Source organism: Lycium barbarum, chromosome 11 (assembly GCF_019175385.1).
Source record: "Lycium barbarum isolate Lr01 chromosome 11, ASM1917538v2, whole genome shotgun sequence".
Taxonomy (NCBI): Eukaryota; Viridiplantae; Streptophyta; class Magnoliopsida; order Solanales; family Solanaceae; genus Lycium; species Lycium barbarum.
In genome coordinates, this window is record NC_083347.1 from 114,356,763 (window position 1) to 114,373,377 (window position 16,615).

Here is a 16,615-nt window from a genome sequence, read left to right on the forward strand (position 1 = left end):
ACGAAACTCTATTTTGCGTTTTTTTTTTTACTGAGCCTGAATTCAAACCCCAAACCTCATGATATTAAGCGAAGAACGATTTATTTTTTTTGACTGAGCCTGAATTCAAACCCCAAACTCCATGATATTAAGCGAAGAACGAAAATTAAAAATCAGCAATTTGAGCGGCAAAAATTAAAGACCAATGCGGCAATCCTCACTGAAAAATGAATTTTTATTTGCAAATTGCGACTATCCAAATCTATCATTACACTCCTTTCGATCAACATTTTCAGACTTTAGTGCTACAACCGGTTAAATCAGTTAAAGGATAATGACAATGCAAACTTATATTGTATTATATATCATCGACGTATATAAGAAATCATTATATACAAACTAAACCCGAATAAAACAACTTTTTTTGCACCTGATTAAAAAAAACCAACTGAGATGTGCCCGTGATATGCACGAACATAATAATAAACTGTATTTTTGCTTTGTATCTGATACCAAGCAATTTTAACTTTGTTTTTGCTTACACTCTGGCACCATGACAGACAATATGATTTAAAAGTTAGTCATTGCTCTTCCAATTGACAATTGTGAGAATGAAATATTACTCTGGCACAACTGACAACCTGAAATAATATCTTATATAGTACGATAATTTGGTACTAGAATTGCAAATTGCAAATTAATACGACAATCTAAAAGGTCCAAAGTTATCAATCTCAAACAGACTTTGCACCAGACTACAAGATATGAACAAAAAACAGTGCAAGATCAATATCTTAATTCTTAACATAAGCAGTCCCTAACAATCTTTTTTTCTATACCAGCTCAACTAAAGAAACATGTGCTGAAGTGTTTCCAATTCCTAGAATGAATTCTACATCTGACAGACAATTTTCTGCCACTTTGCATATCACAGACTTGCACATATGCTAACCATTGCTTATAGTACTTGGTCTTTCATGATCTGGCGCAACAAAAAATAGACGGTTTTCAGTTTTGGCATGAGAAAGTTTCTCCATGTATCTAACTCGAGATTCAATCTTTCCTGCAAAATTAAAAAGGAGAAGGATGAAAGTTGTAACATGTTAGTATTCTGTTTTAAATTGTCAGAATCAATAAGCAGGCGATAGAAGCCAAAGAATCCACAATTCTTGAAGATTACCATATGTCCCTAGATCTTTTCCAGTCAAATGACACATTTAGATAAAACATTTGTGAATCTCGGTATTACAGTTAAGCATCAAACCATGGAAACACATTTAAATACTTTCCAGTAAAAAATATATATCTGCTACTGGTCAGCATAAATTGCCAAAGGATGAGCAGAACACATAGTAACTCCTATTATGTCTCCTAAATCTTGGGTGGGAGTGCGGAACTTCAATTAACTTGTACTTTTATACCATGAATAGCTGCATGGAACTCAAATTTAAGGACAACAACGATCATAGCATAAATGACAATAATAGTGATCTCAAGGAAATCGAAACAAACGCCAAAACACTATGGGTTAATAGCACTTTTAGTCTATGTTGCTCGGACATAGAGGTAGAGGTAAGGTCTATACATCTACCTTCCCCAGACCCCACTTGTGGGATTACGCTAGGTATGTTGTTGTTTTGTTGTTGTTATTCTTTTAAAATGTTGACGGATGTGTGTCAATCCTCCAAAAGTGGTGTCTTTTTAGAGAATCCAACACGTGTGCGGCAATATTTCTGGAGAGCTCGAGTAACACAACTTTTGGTCACTCAGTTACTGCTAATTTCTGATTTCGTCGTTGTGTTATATGACTCAATACATTTACCCTTCAATTAATTACAATATTTGCTTTGGTACCCTTTTGTGCAAGAAATATGTTACGTTTGGACTACTTTTAGAAGTATATTATTCCAAAATATGGAATAAAAATACAAGCTTAACATAACACATGGGTAATTAAATGGTTGAACAGTTAATAATTCTGAAAATTTGTGAATATTCTCAAGCAAAGGGATCAAATGTACACATTCCAAGTAATTGAATGTTAAATGTGCGTAGTTAGACGCATTGTTTTAAAAGGCAGTGTCAAGACTCGCCCCGAGGCGGACAGTGGCAAAACGCCCTGGGGCTAATGTGCGGGGCTTAGTTCCTATGAGGCTTACGCCCTAAGCGCCCAACCGTACGCCCTAAACACGCCTAACGCCCAACGCCCAGGGCTCGCCTAACAGTTCTTACACAAATTATATTTTAAATTCCTTAATTAAAATCATTCACCCTCATAATTATTTACCAAAATAATGATACTTCATAGTTTTTCATCTATAGAAATAGAAGATTGGGTGTAACTCATATAACAAGTCGTAGTATTGGATATTTACTGTTTGAGAACATCGTGAGCGTGAATATCACTTAATTTTTTTTAAAAAAAAAACACATAGCGGAATTGTACATTTTCACTTCTCATTGGTCATAAATCCTATGTATCAGAATTATCATATAATTTTATTTTTTGTTCATGAAAAAGTTATGTTTTAATTGTAATATTGATAAATTTTACTGATTGTTTGCTTATAGGGAGATAAAATGAATAGTATGATAGTAATAGTGGTTTAAGAAACTGTGTTTTTTTCCGTGTTTGAAAGTTAAAATGTTAGAATTGTTTTGCATTTCATAATAGCTTTTATTTCATTATATTGTTTATACTTGTAAAATTATGTTATATATAATTACAAGTTATAAGCAGTGTATAATGGATTGCTTTGATCATTTTTTTGTGAGGATCAAGCACGGGCACTCACACACACACACATATACATACACACACACACACACATATATATATATATATATATATATATATATATATATATATATATATATATATATATACATATATATTTTTTTTCATTTATTTACAGTTTTCTTTTATTTTTTTATGTAATTTTACCTATTTAAAAATATTTATTGTAATTATATTATTTTAAGAAATACTAAAAATTAAATACCCATGGGGCTTACGCCCCGTGCCTCGAGGCTTACGCTTCGTCGAGGCATATGTAAAACGCCTCGCCTTACGCCCCCACCTTTTAAAACACTGGTTAGACGTCAAGGATTAAAATTAGAATTTATCAATAATTAAGGGATCAAAAGTGCTATTAGCCCGAAAAATATTTACAACTAAAGCAGGGGAAAATAAAGCATGTGCCAGCAACACATTTTGTCATCCGTAGTTAAAAGAAAACATAAGAACCTTAGTAAAATGAAACTCACCACACTTTCCGTTTTAGAGAGGTTAAATCTCTGAGTAGGTAGTGTCCAGGTTGGAAAACAATATATAATGTGCTACACTTCTATTAGACCCTATTCGGTTTGGGACTAAACATCCATTTCTGGACCAAAAGCTAGTTGTATTGCACGCCGTGCTTTGTGGTAACTAATGCTAAGTCCATATCTTCTTCTCATTTCTTCTACTACAAATTTTGGTTTGATTTCTTCATCAGTATCATGTAGAAAATCGATGATGTAATCAGATATAGCCTTTGATGTCGCCGCCTGTCGTTGGTCATTTTCATCAATAGAGCAACTATGGTTGTTTTCAAACTTAGTAATCTTGAATAATGGAGAATCATGGACCTGTGAAGAATGCAAACTCCAACTGCATTCGTCATCATAACACTTCAGATAATATCTTTCTTTGCTAGATTTATGGACCTTAAATCTGAAGTGGTACTCAATTGCATTACTAGATATACATTTCTTCAAACTTTCTTTGTCCGCAAACACAGATCCCACATCTATTTCATCCAATGAAGCATCTTCTCTCAGAACTAACTTTTGCAGATTGCCTCTTTTACTGGCCGGCCTTTTTCTTACTTTCTTACCATTTGATGTCTGTCCCGTATCCTCAGTTTTTTCTTTTGTTGTCAAATATTCAACCTTCATTGTTGGTTCAACCACTATCGATGCTTTATCTCCTATCTGCCTTTCCCATAGTCCTTCCCCGTGGGGTTCACCATTTACTTCTTCCTTGCATAATTCTGTTTTTGAATTGTTTGCTGATAAAGAATTCCTTCCCACAATATCAACAATGAAACGGGAAGTCCTGAATTTTGAATCATTTTTCAGCAAGTAGATGCACGTAGTAACCTCATCGTCATTTGTTACTCGCATCCCTTTGCTTGTTTCAAGCTTTGTATCAAACCAAATATTTGCTTCAATCTCACCCCTTTTCAGTTTTAGAACCTGAAAAATCTTTTCAACAAGACCTTCAAATGATATTTCTTCTCTTACAAGAATTAGTCTGGTCTCATGATCCAAATACTTGTTATCTGTAGTCCATTTGCCATTGTAAGCAACAAAGATGCATATTCCATCCATCCTGCATCAATTGAAATAAAAGACATTAGACATACATGTTTTTTGCTTACTTACCAAATTAGAAAATAAGTAAGAAACCCACTTGTTTTCCAAGAAAACATTTTCCTTCATACCAAACACACCCCTTAAGAATGTGAAATATTTGGCAACAAATTTGGTTGAGTGAGCTAAACTTTCCAAACGCATTATCAAAGCAGATATTCATATCAATAGGAACATTAATGTTTTGTAATCTTTGCATGTCTTTAATGTTTATTGAATGACATGCTAAATGCAGCTTGTTGAACTTAACATGAATAATTCCGTTTTGTGGCTACTAAGCTCTCTTTTTAGCTTTTAACGCTCAACCCTGTCAAGACGTTTTTGCTTATACAATGTATTAGTGTTGAGTAGGAATAGTTATGATCATAGCATGACAAAGAACTGAAGAAAGTAGAAAAGTAAGTTTAGCCTAGTGGACTAAGCTTACAAAGAAGATTAAGAAAACATAAATCAAAATCAATAGTAACTTTAGATAGGAGCTTTGTTCTTATTGATGAGAAGAAAAAAAGTGTCAGGCACAGATTTTGTCGTGAGAGCATTAGAGTCTACTATGAAAGTGATGTCATATTTGTTCACCATCTCTGCTCTCCTTGGCAAATTTCTTCACTATTTCAAGTATCTAAATGTTTTATTTGGTTGATAAATTTTGTATAATTTATGTTCTAATATTGTGACTTCAGAAAAAATGCTAGAAATAACACAATATATGATTGAGCCTCTTTGTTTAGCCAGACGCATACTGTTTAGACATGAGTTTTCTGTTTCCTTTTTCCAAAAAAACATTCAAAAAATTATCTGGTTATGCATTGAGATGATCTTTTGGTTAGTTTTTTGAAGATGAGTTTTTCAAATAAATTTTTTCTCCACTGACAAAACTTCAACTCTTTTCCAAGTGAAATGCACGACTGTTGTATTTACCAAAGCAAAACTTTACAAAGCAACTTGAAATACTACTCTTTTCTCAAATATCACCCAATTTATGTCCAAACGCCTTAATATTATCACAAGACTAAAGCTTTAAACGAAGTAACAAGATGTAAAGCTGATAAACCATCTTAACCAGCTGTTCTTGTGTTTTAAAAGGATCAATAGCCTTCTGCATAGAACATACTAATTCAATTCAAAAGGTGCAAATGTTAAGATATAAGCTTGAAAATACCTTAATATCGGCTAGAAGAATTAAGCATGACAAAACTATTAAAAATCTTTAAAACTAAAAGACTACAACTTTTTTTTGATGAAGACTAAAAGACTACAACTTTAAAACCTTTAGGTGAAAGATTTAGCTTTTATAATATTTGCAACCAAATATGCTATACTTCAAAGCAACCTCAGAAACTGTTTGTTGTAGATTATGTTGGTTAATTTAACTAACTGTGTTATTGAAATTAGAATTAAGTAGTATGCAGAGTGTCACACTAATGACTAAAGAGAAATCTCCTAAAGCAGTAGTTAAGGTTTTCCTAATGGAGATCATATCAAACACTTCAAATGCATATTAGCATTCACAAATTGCTGTGTTTGGACCTTACGAAAATTCGACACCAAATATTCAAAAGATAACATGCATGTAGAGAATTAAACCCCAAACAACTTATGTATCAATAACCCTAAAGTACACAAATATGGGCTAAAACTGGGTAACAAAATCAAAATATGGGCTACGTGGCATAAATTCTTTCTCCCAGTAGACATAAAGCGTAATTGTCCAAAAAAAAAGATAAATTTTCAAAAATATACAGCCCAACATAAAATATTACGCCAAGTAGCCCAATATACAATATTATACAACATTATACCTAGGGGGAAAAGCAATATGCACAATGTATCAACCTTGTTTAAAAGTGTATAATGGTATATAAAAGGCGTTTATACACAAGAATAGGCTAAACCGTAACAAACTCAAAATATGGGCTACGCGTGTAATTATTTTCTCCCAGTAGACATAGAGTGTAATTTTCCCCAACATTAAACACAACCAAAAAAAAAAAAGAGAACAATTGATAATTGCAGAGAGGAAAAATACGAAGAGAAAGTGCAAAAATTCTGAAAAAATAAATAAAATAAAATAAATGGTTACCGGTAACGAAGTAATTGAGAGGAAGAGCAGTGGGTTGTTTTACAGAAGATAATTTGGGGAAAATTTTGAAGAGAAAACGGAAGAGAGAGAGAGATTGTGAAATTTTATGATGTGAAAAAGCCCTAGGCCCAACTCTAATAACAACAATTTATAGGCAATTCGCAGATTTCCCCTTTTCGGTGGTCTTTAATTTTTGCTCACACTTTAAGTAATAAAAAAAAGGGGGCAATTTTCATGATTTTCCTTATTCGAGGGTGGTTTTTTTATTTTTGTCGCTCAGATTATTGGTCTTTAATTTTTAACATTAGCCTAAAATATTTTAAGTAATAAAAAAGGGGCGATTTGCATGATTTCCCTTATTCGAGAGTGGTCTTTAATTTTTGTCCCTTAAATTGTTGGTCTTTATTTTTTGACCTTCACCTAAAATATCTTGAGGTTCTGAGTTCAAATTCTGGCTAGTCAAAAAAGAATTTCGCAAGGCAGAGTTTTGTTACAAAATTAAGCCTATTCGGGAAGGCCTAACTTTTGTAGAATTCCAGCAGAATAAAATAATAAGGCAGACATTTTACGAAGCCTTGCCTTGCAAAATTACTTTTTTTTTTTTTTACTAAGCGGGAGTTCGAACCCAGAACCTCAGGATATTTTTGGCTTTTCTTTAGCGAAGGACAAAATAAGGATTACCAATTTAAGAGACAAAAATTAAAGACCAACAACTTTGAAGGGAAATCTGTGCAAAATTGATTAAAAAAAAAAAGGTTGAAAATATCCCTGATATCAAAAAAATAAAAAATAAAAGAAATTTAGATCTATGATCTAATTCCGCAAGGCAAGGTTTCATAAAAACTATGCCTAATCAGGCAAAGTTACATAAAACTTATGTCTTGTCCGACATAATCAATAGAAATTAAGTTAATCGGCATAAGTTTATAGAAACTATGTCTATTGGGCAAAGTCGAATAGGCATAGTTTCTATAAAATCTTGCCTTCGCAAAATTAGGTCATATATTTGAATTCTTTTTTTTTATTTTTCAATGTCGGTAATATTTTCGGCTACCTTTTTATTACTTAAAGCGTGTAAGGATAAAAATGAAAGGCCATCCAAGACAAGGACAATCGTGCGAATTGCCCTTATTGTTTTCTTTTTCTTAAAATTGAAGGAAAGTAATTTTTTTTCTTACTTTAGACTTCCTTTTTTTACTTTCAAACGAATACACTACAAAAACATTTTTTGTTTGTTGGGTTTTATTTAGAATATAGATAAAATTGCTTTGATATTTTTTTCAAATATGTAAAAAAATTATTGTAGTTTGAGAAACATCTTATATAAAAAATTGTGTAAGTGCTATATTTATTATTTTACTAAGAAGTAAGTGAAGTTGCTTATAATTATGATAGCATTTAAAATAAAATAAGAAAACATTTTGATATTTCAAACTTATGTTTTTAGGCCACCGATCCAGTTAATTTGGCTTCCAAACAACATTGTAGTGATAGACAACAATGTACTCTAGGGTCAGTACGACCCAATGCTCCTTGTACTTCTTTTGTTTTAACGTAACAGAATGCATAATCTTTTCACAAAAATAAAATAAAATATTATGCTTGTAGATATTCTTCCACATTAAAACATACAAAATTATTGGAAAACATGAAGAAAAATAGCTACTTTTTCCTTTCAATAAATTGCGTGTTAGAAAATTACTTTCCCTTTTCTTTTCTTTGTTAAATAGAACATTCTTTTACAAAATTTAGTCCAGTGGTGAAACCAATCACCATTTGCATTATTCTAGCTCTTGCTGCCTCTTAAGAATTGGGATGTCTATCAATTAAACGTCAGTAATACGTTCTTACGTGGGAAATTTGATGAACTAGTAGACATGCATGAAATAATCTACTGGCTTTGTTCATCCACAGTTTCAACTTTCAACAACCTATACGATTGCTCACTTTTTATTTACACACACTCTATTAGAAATAAAAGTTTTTCCTATCGATATTCAGTTGAAATTTATGTTATAAAACATAATTTTCTCACCTCATTACCACCAAACCAGCTCACTGGGAAACACAAGATGAGAAACTGATTCCCATTGAAACATTGGGAAACTTCCAGATTTTTCCCTGTGAAAACACTACTATTTAAGTTTTTCCTACTCACATTCAGTGGGAATAGCCACTAGACATTTTTAAGTAGGAAAATAGTGATTTTTTAGTAGTGACATCCACCTGAGATTACTATTCTACTTCTATGTGTAGATGGCATTCTTCTCAAATCTCACTGCATCATCTAAACTTGCTAGCTCAACTTTTTGATTAAAACACTTAAATCTGAATTTTCAATGAATTATTTGGGTTTAATCAATTATTATATTTCTTGCAGACAGAGGCGGAGCCAGGATTCGAAGTTTGTGGGTTCGGGGTTCTAATTCTTTAAAGTTACTGGGTTCTTAATTAATAATTTGTACATATTTGACAAAAAATTTAATACAAATATATGGTTCGGACAAAAGCTACTAGGTTCGGCCGAACCCCCACCCGAGGGGTTGGCGGACCCCTGCTTGCAGATGGCAAAACAAAACCTCTTCTAGTATAAACCTCCCACTAGTGTTAATTACACTTCTGGTACGTTATTACATCCTAAATGAGTTGTTAATGTTAAGTTTACTTGATTAATAGGGATGTTTTCCGTTGTATCGAAAGGGACCTGTGCAAGTGTGAAATCCTAATGCTGAAAACTTTCTCAATGCTAGTGCTATTTCTTTCATTCATGGAATGAGCAGAATGCCTAGTTACCTTTGGACTGTTCCGATGTTTCACTGCAATAGATGGCGCCTTATTTGGGGTGAGGCTGCACTTGGTGGCACTAATGTTTCCCATCGGCACGTCTCTCCAAGTGACAGAAAGCCGCTTCCTCAAAAGGTTTCACTAATGACAGGTGGTTCACCACCTGCGAAAATCAATGCCAATGTGTTGGGCTTCTGAGTATCTCATTTATATGGGCTGACATGGTCCACAGAGGCGGATCCAACATTTAAACTTAATGCGTCCAAATGCTGAGGAACTATCGACTCTGAAAGCCAGAATGAGATTCTTTATCTCCTGAGGAACGATTGACTCTAAAAGCAAAATAGCAAACCTTGGAAAGCAACTTCTTTATAAAGGAAGTTGGATTAAGAAACCCTGTTGGCTGTCACAATGGCAAACGTGCTAAATGATGGTAAAACAATGGGTGAGGGTGTCATCAGCGGACACTTAAAAAGATGTAGCAACAGAGAAGAAGCCTTTTTAGATGGTTTCGTAGTGGCTACATAGAAGTTAAGGACCGCTTGGACATTACAATTTCAGGGTGTTTTAACATTAGCTCAATTGAAGTGGAAGAGCATTCGTGAATTCAATGTTAGTGCTCAAGAATAAACTTCTGTCGGAAATTTGCCTCATTACACCTCGTTCAGTCATTTTTGAAGATTTCAAACAAACGAAGCATATGCCTGAGAATGGACATAACATATAAAGAGTGGCCGATACATTTTGTCTAGTCCATCATCTATCTATCCTTACAATCGACCTCTCGTATGAACTGATTTTATGTGTGCATGAATTGATTGATGCCAAAACATAGAACAATGCCTCGATAGCTTTTTACTAAAAATGTGGGAAGTCTATTATGAAGAATATCTAAGATTTTTTTATTACTGTTGTAGTAAAAACAAAAAGAAAAATACAATTCAGGTATGTTCCAAACTGAACATAGTGAAACAACCCAAAGTTGTTTGCAAATGAGCTAATCTAGGAAAAGTTGTCAAATCCCCCGGGGCAACAGCAGTTGCTGAGTTATTTCAAGTTCTGTAATTCCATTAACCCCCAACCATATCATCAATCAGACCAACCCGATTACAGATGTCACGTAAAGTTAGTAAAAACTATACATGTCCGTCCTATTATTGGGTCTGCTCAAGAAGAAACTGAGCCGGCTCACATTTTGCTGCATAACCAAATTTAGATGTATTGTACTTTCTATGTACCCCTGTTAGTTTCCCCGTCGCTGCCTTCTGGTGGAATCCCACAATCAATCTCGAGCACTCCCTAAAAAAGCACGAAAAAAAAAAAAAGTAAATCCGCAAGCCTTAGAAAGAAATTAGTTACACAATCATCACACAATCCGGAGGTTATTAGTTGACTCACATAAGTTGATCTTCTGAGTATTTCGTATGCAACTCGCACGTCATGCTCCATTGTTTAACACCGTAAAGTGTGCACTGAGCTGTATAGATCGCAGCAGCAGCGATAAAGGATGGTGGGAATTTTAGCATTTCGTATTCCACAAGGCAAAGCTCGATCAAGAAGAACGAAAGTAGCTCCAGCTGTTTAAAAGTACACAATGTTAGACAAAGAAAAAAAAAATTCAGGAATATAAAACATTCCAAGACTGTGTCACTAACCTTTCGATCCGATTGAGCAGCCTTGAGAAATCTCCTCATAAAAACGTACGGTGTTGGAACCGACATATTAAACTGCAGTTTATTGAGCATCAATTTTTCCTGCAGAAGATTTCAGTTAGAAACTATACATATACATATTGTACATGCATAATCAGTTTATATGTTTTGTATATTTAGGCTAGTGCCCGTAATTTAGTTTTGGCCAACGGGTCAAAAATGAAAAATGGCCAATAATAAAAGGCTTACTAGTTTACATTGATAGGAAATCGTGTTACCTACCATTTCAAGAGCCTCCTTCCTTGTGTATGCTTTATCCGAAATGAACACCAAATCATCCACCACAGGGAGAGAAACTTCTTCATATTTACACGCGAGTAGCGTGGCAACCAGACCAACAAGCTGCAGCTTTTTCCTCACAACAGATTGCTTCTCCAAAAATCTATCTATCAAGTTAACGGTTAGGAATAACGTCTCCTCCCTGAGATCGAACTTGTGATGTACCTCGATGAGCCAGTCTATTAGTATAGATCTCATCCTCTCATTAACGTCAAACTGTTGTGCCATATAGTCTGGCGAGATACGGCTGCAAACCTGAATATGTGATCATTATTAGTCAAATATGGATCAGAAACCACATCTTTTTCATCTGGAACCAAATGAAACTGACAAAAGCATTTAATCAAACATTAAACTACTTTGATCAAACATGTGCGCATCAGAAACCACATTCTTTTTCATCTGGAACAAATTCTTTATACTTACAGAAACTGACAAAACCATTTAACCAAGTCAAAAACTTTAAACTAATATTTCCCAGTGATCTGATCCAACTTTAAACTCCAGCTAATGAGGAAGGTCTTCTTACATTTAAGTCTTTAAATAATTGGTTAACTTTTGACATTTCCAAAAGACCTGGACCGGTTTAAAATATATCACGTGATTCCTATCATGCGACTATGCAAACAACTACCATGTGAAACACAGTTCTAATCACTTTCAATAAATTCAAACATCATTTTAAGTAGGCTGTGGTATCATTACTCGTCTTAGAAACTGGACCTAAAACGATGTTTGAGTCACCTTCAATGCTAAACTATTCAACAATATATACCAAATATATATGTTTTCTACCGTACTTGCACAATACAATTTTCTAACTAAGGTAATTCAATTGACCCCACTTCAGATATCGTAGATCCGCCCCTGACTACATATGGAACCTAATTCACTATTTTTAAGGGTACTAACTATTCAGCTGGAATTACCTCCATTTTTGAGTAGTAGACATACAAATCTTCCACATAGTCAACAACAGCAAGCGGGTTCTTTATGTCATCGCTGTCAATATCTATCGCAGTCTCCTCAAATATATCCTCCATCTCGATTTCCTGTAAAATGTATGACATTAGAATACCAAGATCTCTAAATATTGTTAGCAACATTTGCCAAAAATCAGCTCACAATGTACTCTTACCATTTGAGTCTTGTTGTCATGTGACAATGTTGTCTCAGTCTGTTCCAAAGACATTGGAACTGGTTGGTCTTTTGTTGCATCATGTTCCTCAACATCTATTATAGGTACATCATCCTCCCACACACTGAAATTTCCAGCTGCTAATTTTGGTTTCTTGTTCTCCTGTTAGACAGCATTGTACTACCACAGTTAACACACTACTAAAAAAAATAGGAATTAGCGACAGATTAGTGACTAATTCCAATTTTTTAAAGTGACAGGTGCGGGGAGTAGAAGCCTAGAAACGGGTTCTGCTTACTCAAACAATGTATTTCTATTAAGAAATTAATTAAATATGTACACTAATATTAAACTTAGAAATCAATTATTAGCATTTGAAGTCATAGTTCTAAATTTTCATAAACCATAAAATTGAAATCCTGGCTCCGCCTATGTTAGTTAAAACTACATAAACTACAATGAAAACTCAATAATTCAAGAATCCATTTTCATTACTCTACGAGGATGAAAAGGCTTGTAGTAAGTAATTTATACCTCATGAAAATGTTGCTGTGAGCTAGCAATTTGTGCAGCAAATTTCCTACATTTCAAAATTTTATATTCACATGTCAAAAAAAAAAAAAAGGGGGGGGGGGGGTGGGGTGTCCTCAATAAACAGAATTAAAATATTAAATTTGTATATATATATTATATAATATATATCTAACCTTGTGATAGGTCTATGAGCTGGAATAGGAGGATTCTTGTTGCAGATCCCATTAGCTCTGAGATTCAAGAAAATCACACAAATCAGCTCAAAATGACAACAATAAAATAAAATGAAAAACACAAAAATGAAATTTTCAAAAAATAATTAAGAATAATTTAAAGATTAGAGATGAGAATTTACTCTGATAATCCTCTCTTGTTAACAACACAAGGGTATTGATTAGCTCCAACAAAATTCTGATTAATCACACTTAATGCTCTTCGATTGTTCCTTGTCTCCACTCCAAATTTTCTGTATCCCATTTCTGTATCAAAAATAAAAACTTTTCAAAAAACCCCATCTTTTAAAAATTGATAAATAAAATTCTTAGCTGAATTTAAGCTCTTAAAACCAAAAAAAAAAAAAAAGGGGGGGGGGGGGGGGTGGGGGGGGGGGAATATATAAAAAAGATTGAATTTTGAAAACCCCATCTTCCAAAAACTGGAAAAAAAAAAGAAGAAAAATATTTAAAGATTGAATCTTTGAACCACATATCTGAAAAAGGAAGAATTTTTCAAAAACCCCATCTTCCAAAAAGATAAGAAAACATTCTTGGCTGATAAGCTTTTGAAACACACACACAAAAAAAAAAAAAAAAAAAAAAAAAAAAAAAAAAGGAGAAAAATATTTAAAGATTAAATCTTTGAACCACATTTTTGAAAAAGGAAGAATTTTTCAAAAACCCCTTTCTTCCAAAAAGTAATAAATAAAAATCTTAGCTGATTTTAAGCTCTTGAAACACAAAAAAAAAAAAAAGGAGAAATATTTAAAGATTAAATCTTTGAACCACATTTCTGAAAAAGGAAGAACTTTTCAAAAACCCCGTCTTCCAAAAACTGATAAATAAAATTCTTAGCTGATTTTTAACCTCTTAAAACCCAAGAAAAGGGGAAAATTATAAGAAGGATTGAATTTTTTTACCACATTTTTTAAAAAGAAACAACTTTTCAAGAACCCCATTTTACCAAAACTGATAAATATAACTCTTAGCTGATTTTAAGCTACTCCTCTTAAACCCAAAAAAAAAATGAATCTTTGAACCACATTTATGAAAAAGCAAAAAAATTCAAAAACCCCATCTTCCAAAAACTAATAAATAAAATTCTTAGCTGATTTTAAGCTCTTAAACCCCCCAAAATATATATATAAATTGAATCTTTGAACCTCATTTCTAAAAAAGGAACAATTTTTCAAAAACCCCATCTTCCAAAATTTGATAACTAAAATTCTTAGCTGATTTTAAGCTCTTAATACACCCCCCCCCCCCCCCCAAAAAAAAAGGGGGAAAATATATATATAAAATTTGAATCTTTGAACCTCATTTCTAAAAAATGAACAATTTTTCAAAAACCCCATCTTCCAAAATTTGATAACTAAAATTCTTAGCTGATTTTAAGCTCTTAATACACCCCCCCCCCCCCCCCCCCCCCCAAAAAAAAAAAAAAGAATCTTTAAGTCACATTACCTTGAACATTTGTAGATTTAATCATGGTAGGATTATCCTCATTAGATACACCCATTTTTCTTTTTCTTGATAATCTCTAAAAAATTAAATCTCCCACCAAAGATCAAGAATCAAAAAGTACTAAACCAAAAATGTTAAAAGCTCTCACAAAACTGAGAGCATCTGAAAAAACAAACCAAGAACTGTAGAGAGAAAAACAATGTGTATTTGTCACTTGTCAGTGAGGAATATAGAGGTTTTTATTTCAAAAGAAACGGCTAGTAGACGTTGGATCACAGCCTGTTAAAAAAAGAAAGATAAAAAATAAAAAATAAAAAGTCACAACGGTCACTTGACTATTAGCATGTGGTGTCTGTAAGGAGATGTTGCTTTTTTTTCTTTTTTTTTTTTTTAAGAGACGTTGCTTTCAAAATTAGGAAAGAGAGTTGAAAATTTTGGTATACTTTAATCAATTCATTGAATGAATGGATAGATGATTGGAGTTTGAACTTTTATTTTAAGGAGACCATAATAAAAGTTAGGGGTCAACAGTTTCATTGAGATGTGAGCTCTTGCTCACTTTTAGATTTTTTTTTTTTTCAAAGTTGTATATATTGACAGTGCAAAATTTACGCGTCAGATAAGGTCTGCGTATATCGTATCTTTGAAATCTCACTTGTGGAACTATACTGAACAACGTGATTAGTGTTGTTACGTAATAGTGTTTGCAATATTGTTATTTGCCATATCTATAGGTGAGTTAATGCTCTATGTACTGATATTATTAAAAAAAAAAATTGACGTTATCAAATTATATAATTCGTTGCATCTAGTCTGATACGATAATCTGATAATCTAAAAAAATAAAGTAATACTAACTTACTATAACCAGCTTGATAGTGTAAAAGAAAAATTATATTGTCAGTATATTTGAGAGGGTCGAGACCCACTTGTGGGATAACACTGGATATGTTATTATTGTAGTGTTATTTATGAGGGCGGTGGACTATGTGATAAGAAGATGTTAGCGAGACTTAAAGGTAAGTTCTATAGAGTGGTTGCTAAACCAATTATGTTGTATGGGACAGAGTAATGCCCAGTCAAGAATTTCAAAAGATGCATATAGTAGAGATGGGGACGCTTAGATGGATCTGTAGGCACACTAGGAGAGATAAAGATTAGGACCGAAGATATAGGGAGTAAAGTAGGAGTAGCCTTAGTAGTGCACAAGATACGGAAAGCGAGGTTGGGATGGTTCGGGCATGTACGAAAGGGACGCACAGATGCCCAAGCGAGGAGGTGCAAAAAGTTGGTAGTGATAAGTATAAGGAAAGGTAGAAGTAGGCCGAGGAAGAATTGAGGAAAGGTGATTAGGCTTGATATGACTCTTATTCAGCTCACCGAGGACATGAACCTAGATAGGAAATCATGGAAGTTAGGCTTTTAGTAGGTTGTCGAGCGAATTCTCTCTTTTCTGTGGGAGAGCATGGTTCTAGCTTAGAGCACCTTGTCCGCTCCATCTTCTACTTATCAGTATCATTATTATTTTTCTATTACTATCTTATTCTTTTAAAATTGTGTTAATGCTGTTATTTCTTTACTAGGGTTGTTTTTATTATTTCTGTTATCAATACTTTTCATACATCTCTTTTCTATAGTATTTTCACATAAATTTTACCTTTGCATATGTCAAACCTGCTTTTGAAAAACACTTTTCTCTATCTGATGGTACTATATGAAATCGCCTCGACTTCACAAAAAGTAAAGATAAGATCTGCGTACATCCACTCTTCTCAGATGACACTAGATATGTTATTATTGTTGTATTTAATTTAAACTCTTTACAGATTATTAATCCATATTAGTAGTTAATCTTCAATGACCTGATAGTGTGAAATTATTTATATTATCATGGTATAATAGATAAAACTCTTTTGTGGCTCTTGGTTGTTGTGGCTTGCTTGCGTTCTTTCTTTCTTTCACGGTCATATGTAAGTTGTTTTTGGGTGCCTTATTTATAGATTTAAGTGTTAAA

The 16,615-nt window shown here is 33.3% G+C and overlaps 2 protein-coding genes across 3 annotated transcripts; both read right to left on the bottom strand.

Annotated features, from left to right (window-relative positions):
* Positions 1-598: 598 nt before the first annotated feature.
* On the bottom strand, positions 599-6,631 carry LOC132617937 (uncharacterized). 2 transcript variants are annotated; one of them, XR_009573872.1, is made up of 3 exons: positions 6,476-6,631; positions 3,247-4,354; positions 599-1,042 (listed from the first exon to the last, which is right to left on the bottom strand). XR_009573872.1 is itself a non-coding variant. In XM_060333004.1 (2 exons), exon 2 carries the CDS (start codon positions 4,351-4,353, stop codon positions 3,352-3,354), a length of 1,002 nt encoding a protein of 333 aa, XP_060188987.1. In that variant the 5' UTR covers position 4,354; positions 6,476-6,631; the 3' UTR covers positions 3,147-3,351. The 2 variants fall into 2 exon arrangements, 1 of the variants encoding a protein (XP_060188987.1); XM_060333004.1 differs by lacking the exon at positions 599-1,042 and having other exon boundaries at positions 3,147-4,354.
* A 3,506-nt stretch (positions 6,632-10,137) lies between these two features.
* On the bottom strand, positions 10,138-14,816 carry LOC132618964 (G2/mitotic-specific cyclin-2-like). The gene is made up of 10 exons (XM_060333951.1): positions 14,602-14,816; positions 13,278-13,401; positions 13,096-13,152; positions 12,923-12,968; positions 12,389-12,550; positions 12,180-12,302; positions 11,194-11,505; positions 10,915-11,013; positions 10,658-10,836; positions 10,138-10,558 (listed from the first exon to the last, which is right to left on the bottom strand). The coding sequence occupies exons 1-10, from the start codon at positions 14,654-14,656 to the stop codon at positions 10,414-10,416; spliced, it is 1,302 nt and encodes a 433-aa protein (XP_060189934.1). The 5' UTR covers positions 14,657-14,816; the 3' UTR covers positions 10,138-10,413.
* Between the last annotated feature and the right edge of the window lie 1,799 nt (positions 14,817-16,615).

What these genes read in the sequence shown, in the direction of transcription:
- LOC132617937 (XM_060333004.1), bottom strand. Translation starts at nt 4,353, where the DNA reads ATGGATGGAATATGCATCTTTGTTGCTTACAATGGCAAATGGACTACA.
- LOC132618964 (XM_060333951.1), bottom strand. Translation starts at nt 14,656, where the DNA reads ATGGGTGTATCTAATGAGGATAATCCTACCATGATTAAATCTACAAAT. An exon ending in TAAATCTACAAATGTTCAAG is followed by an intron (nt 13,402 to 14,601) that starts GTAATGTGACTT and finishes TTTTTGATACAG; the next exon opens with AAATGGGATACAGAAAATTT. An exon ending in CTGCTCAATCGGATCGAAAG is followed by an intron (nt 10,837 to 10,914) that starts GTTAGTGACACA and finishes ACTTTTAAACAG; the next exon opens with CTGGAGCTACTTTCGTTCTT.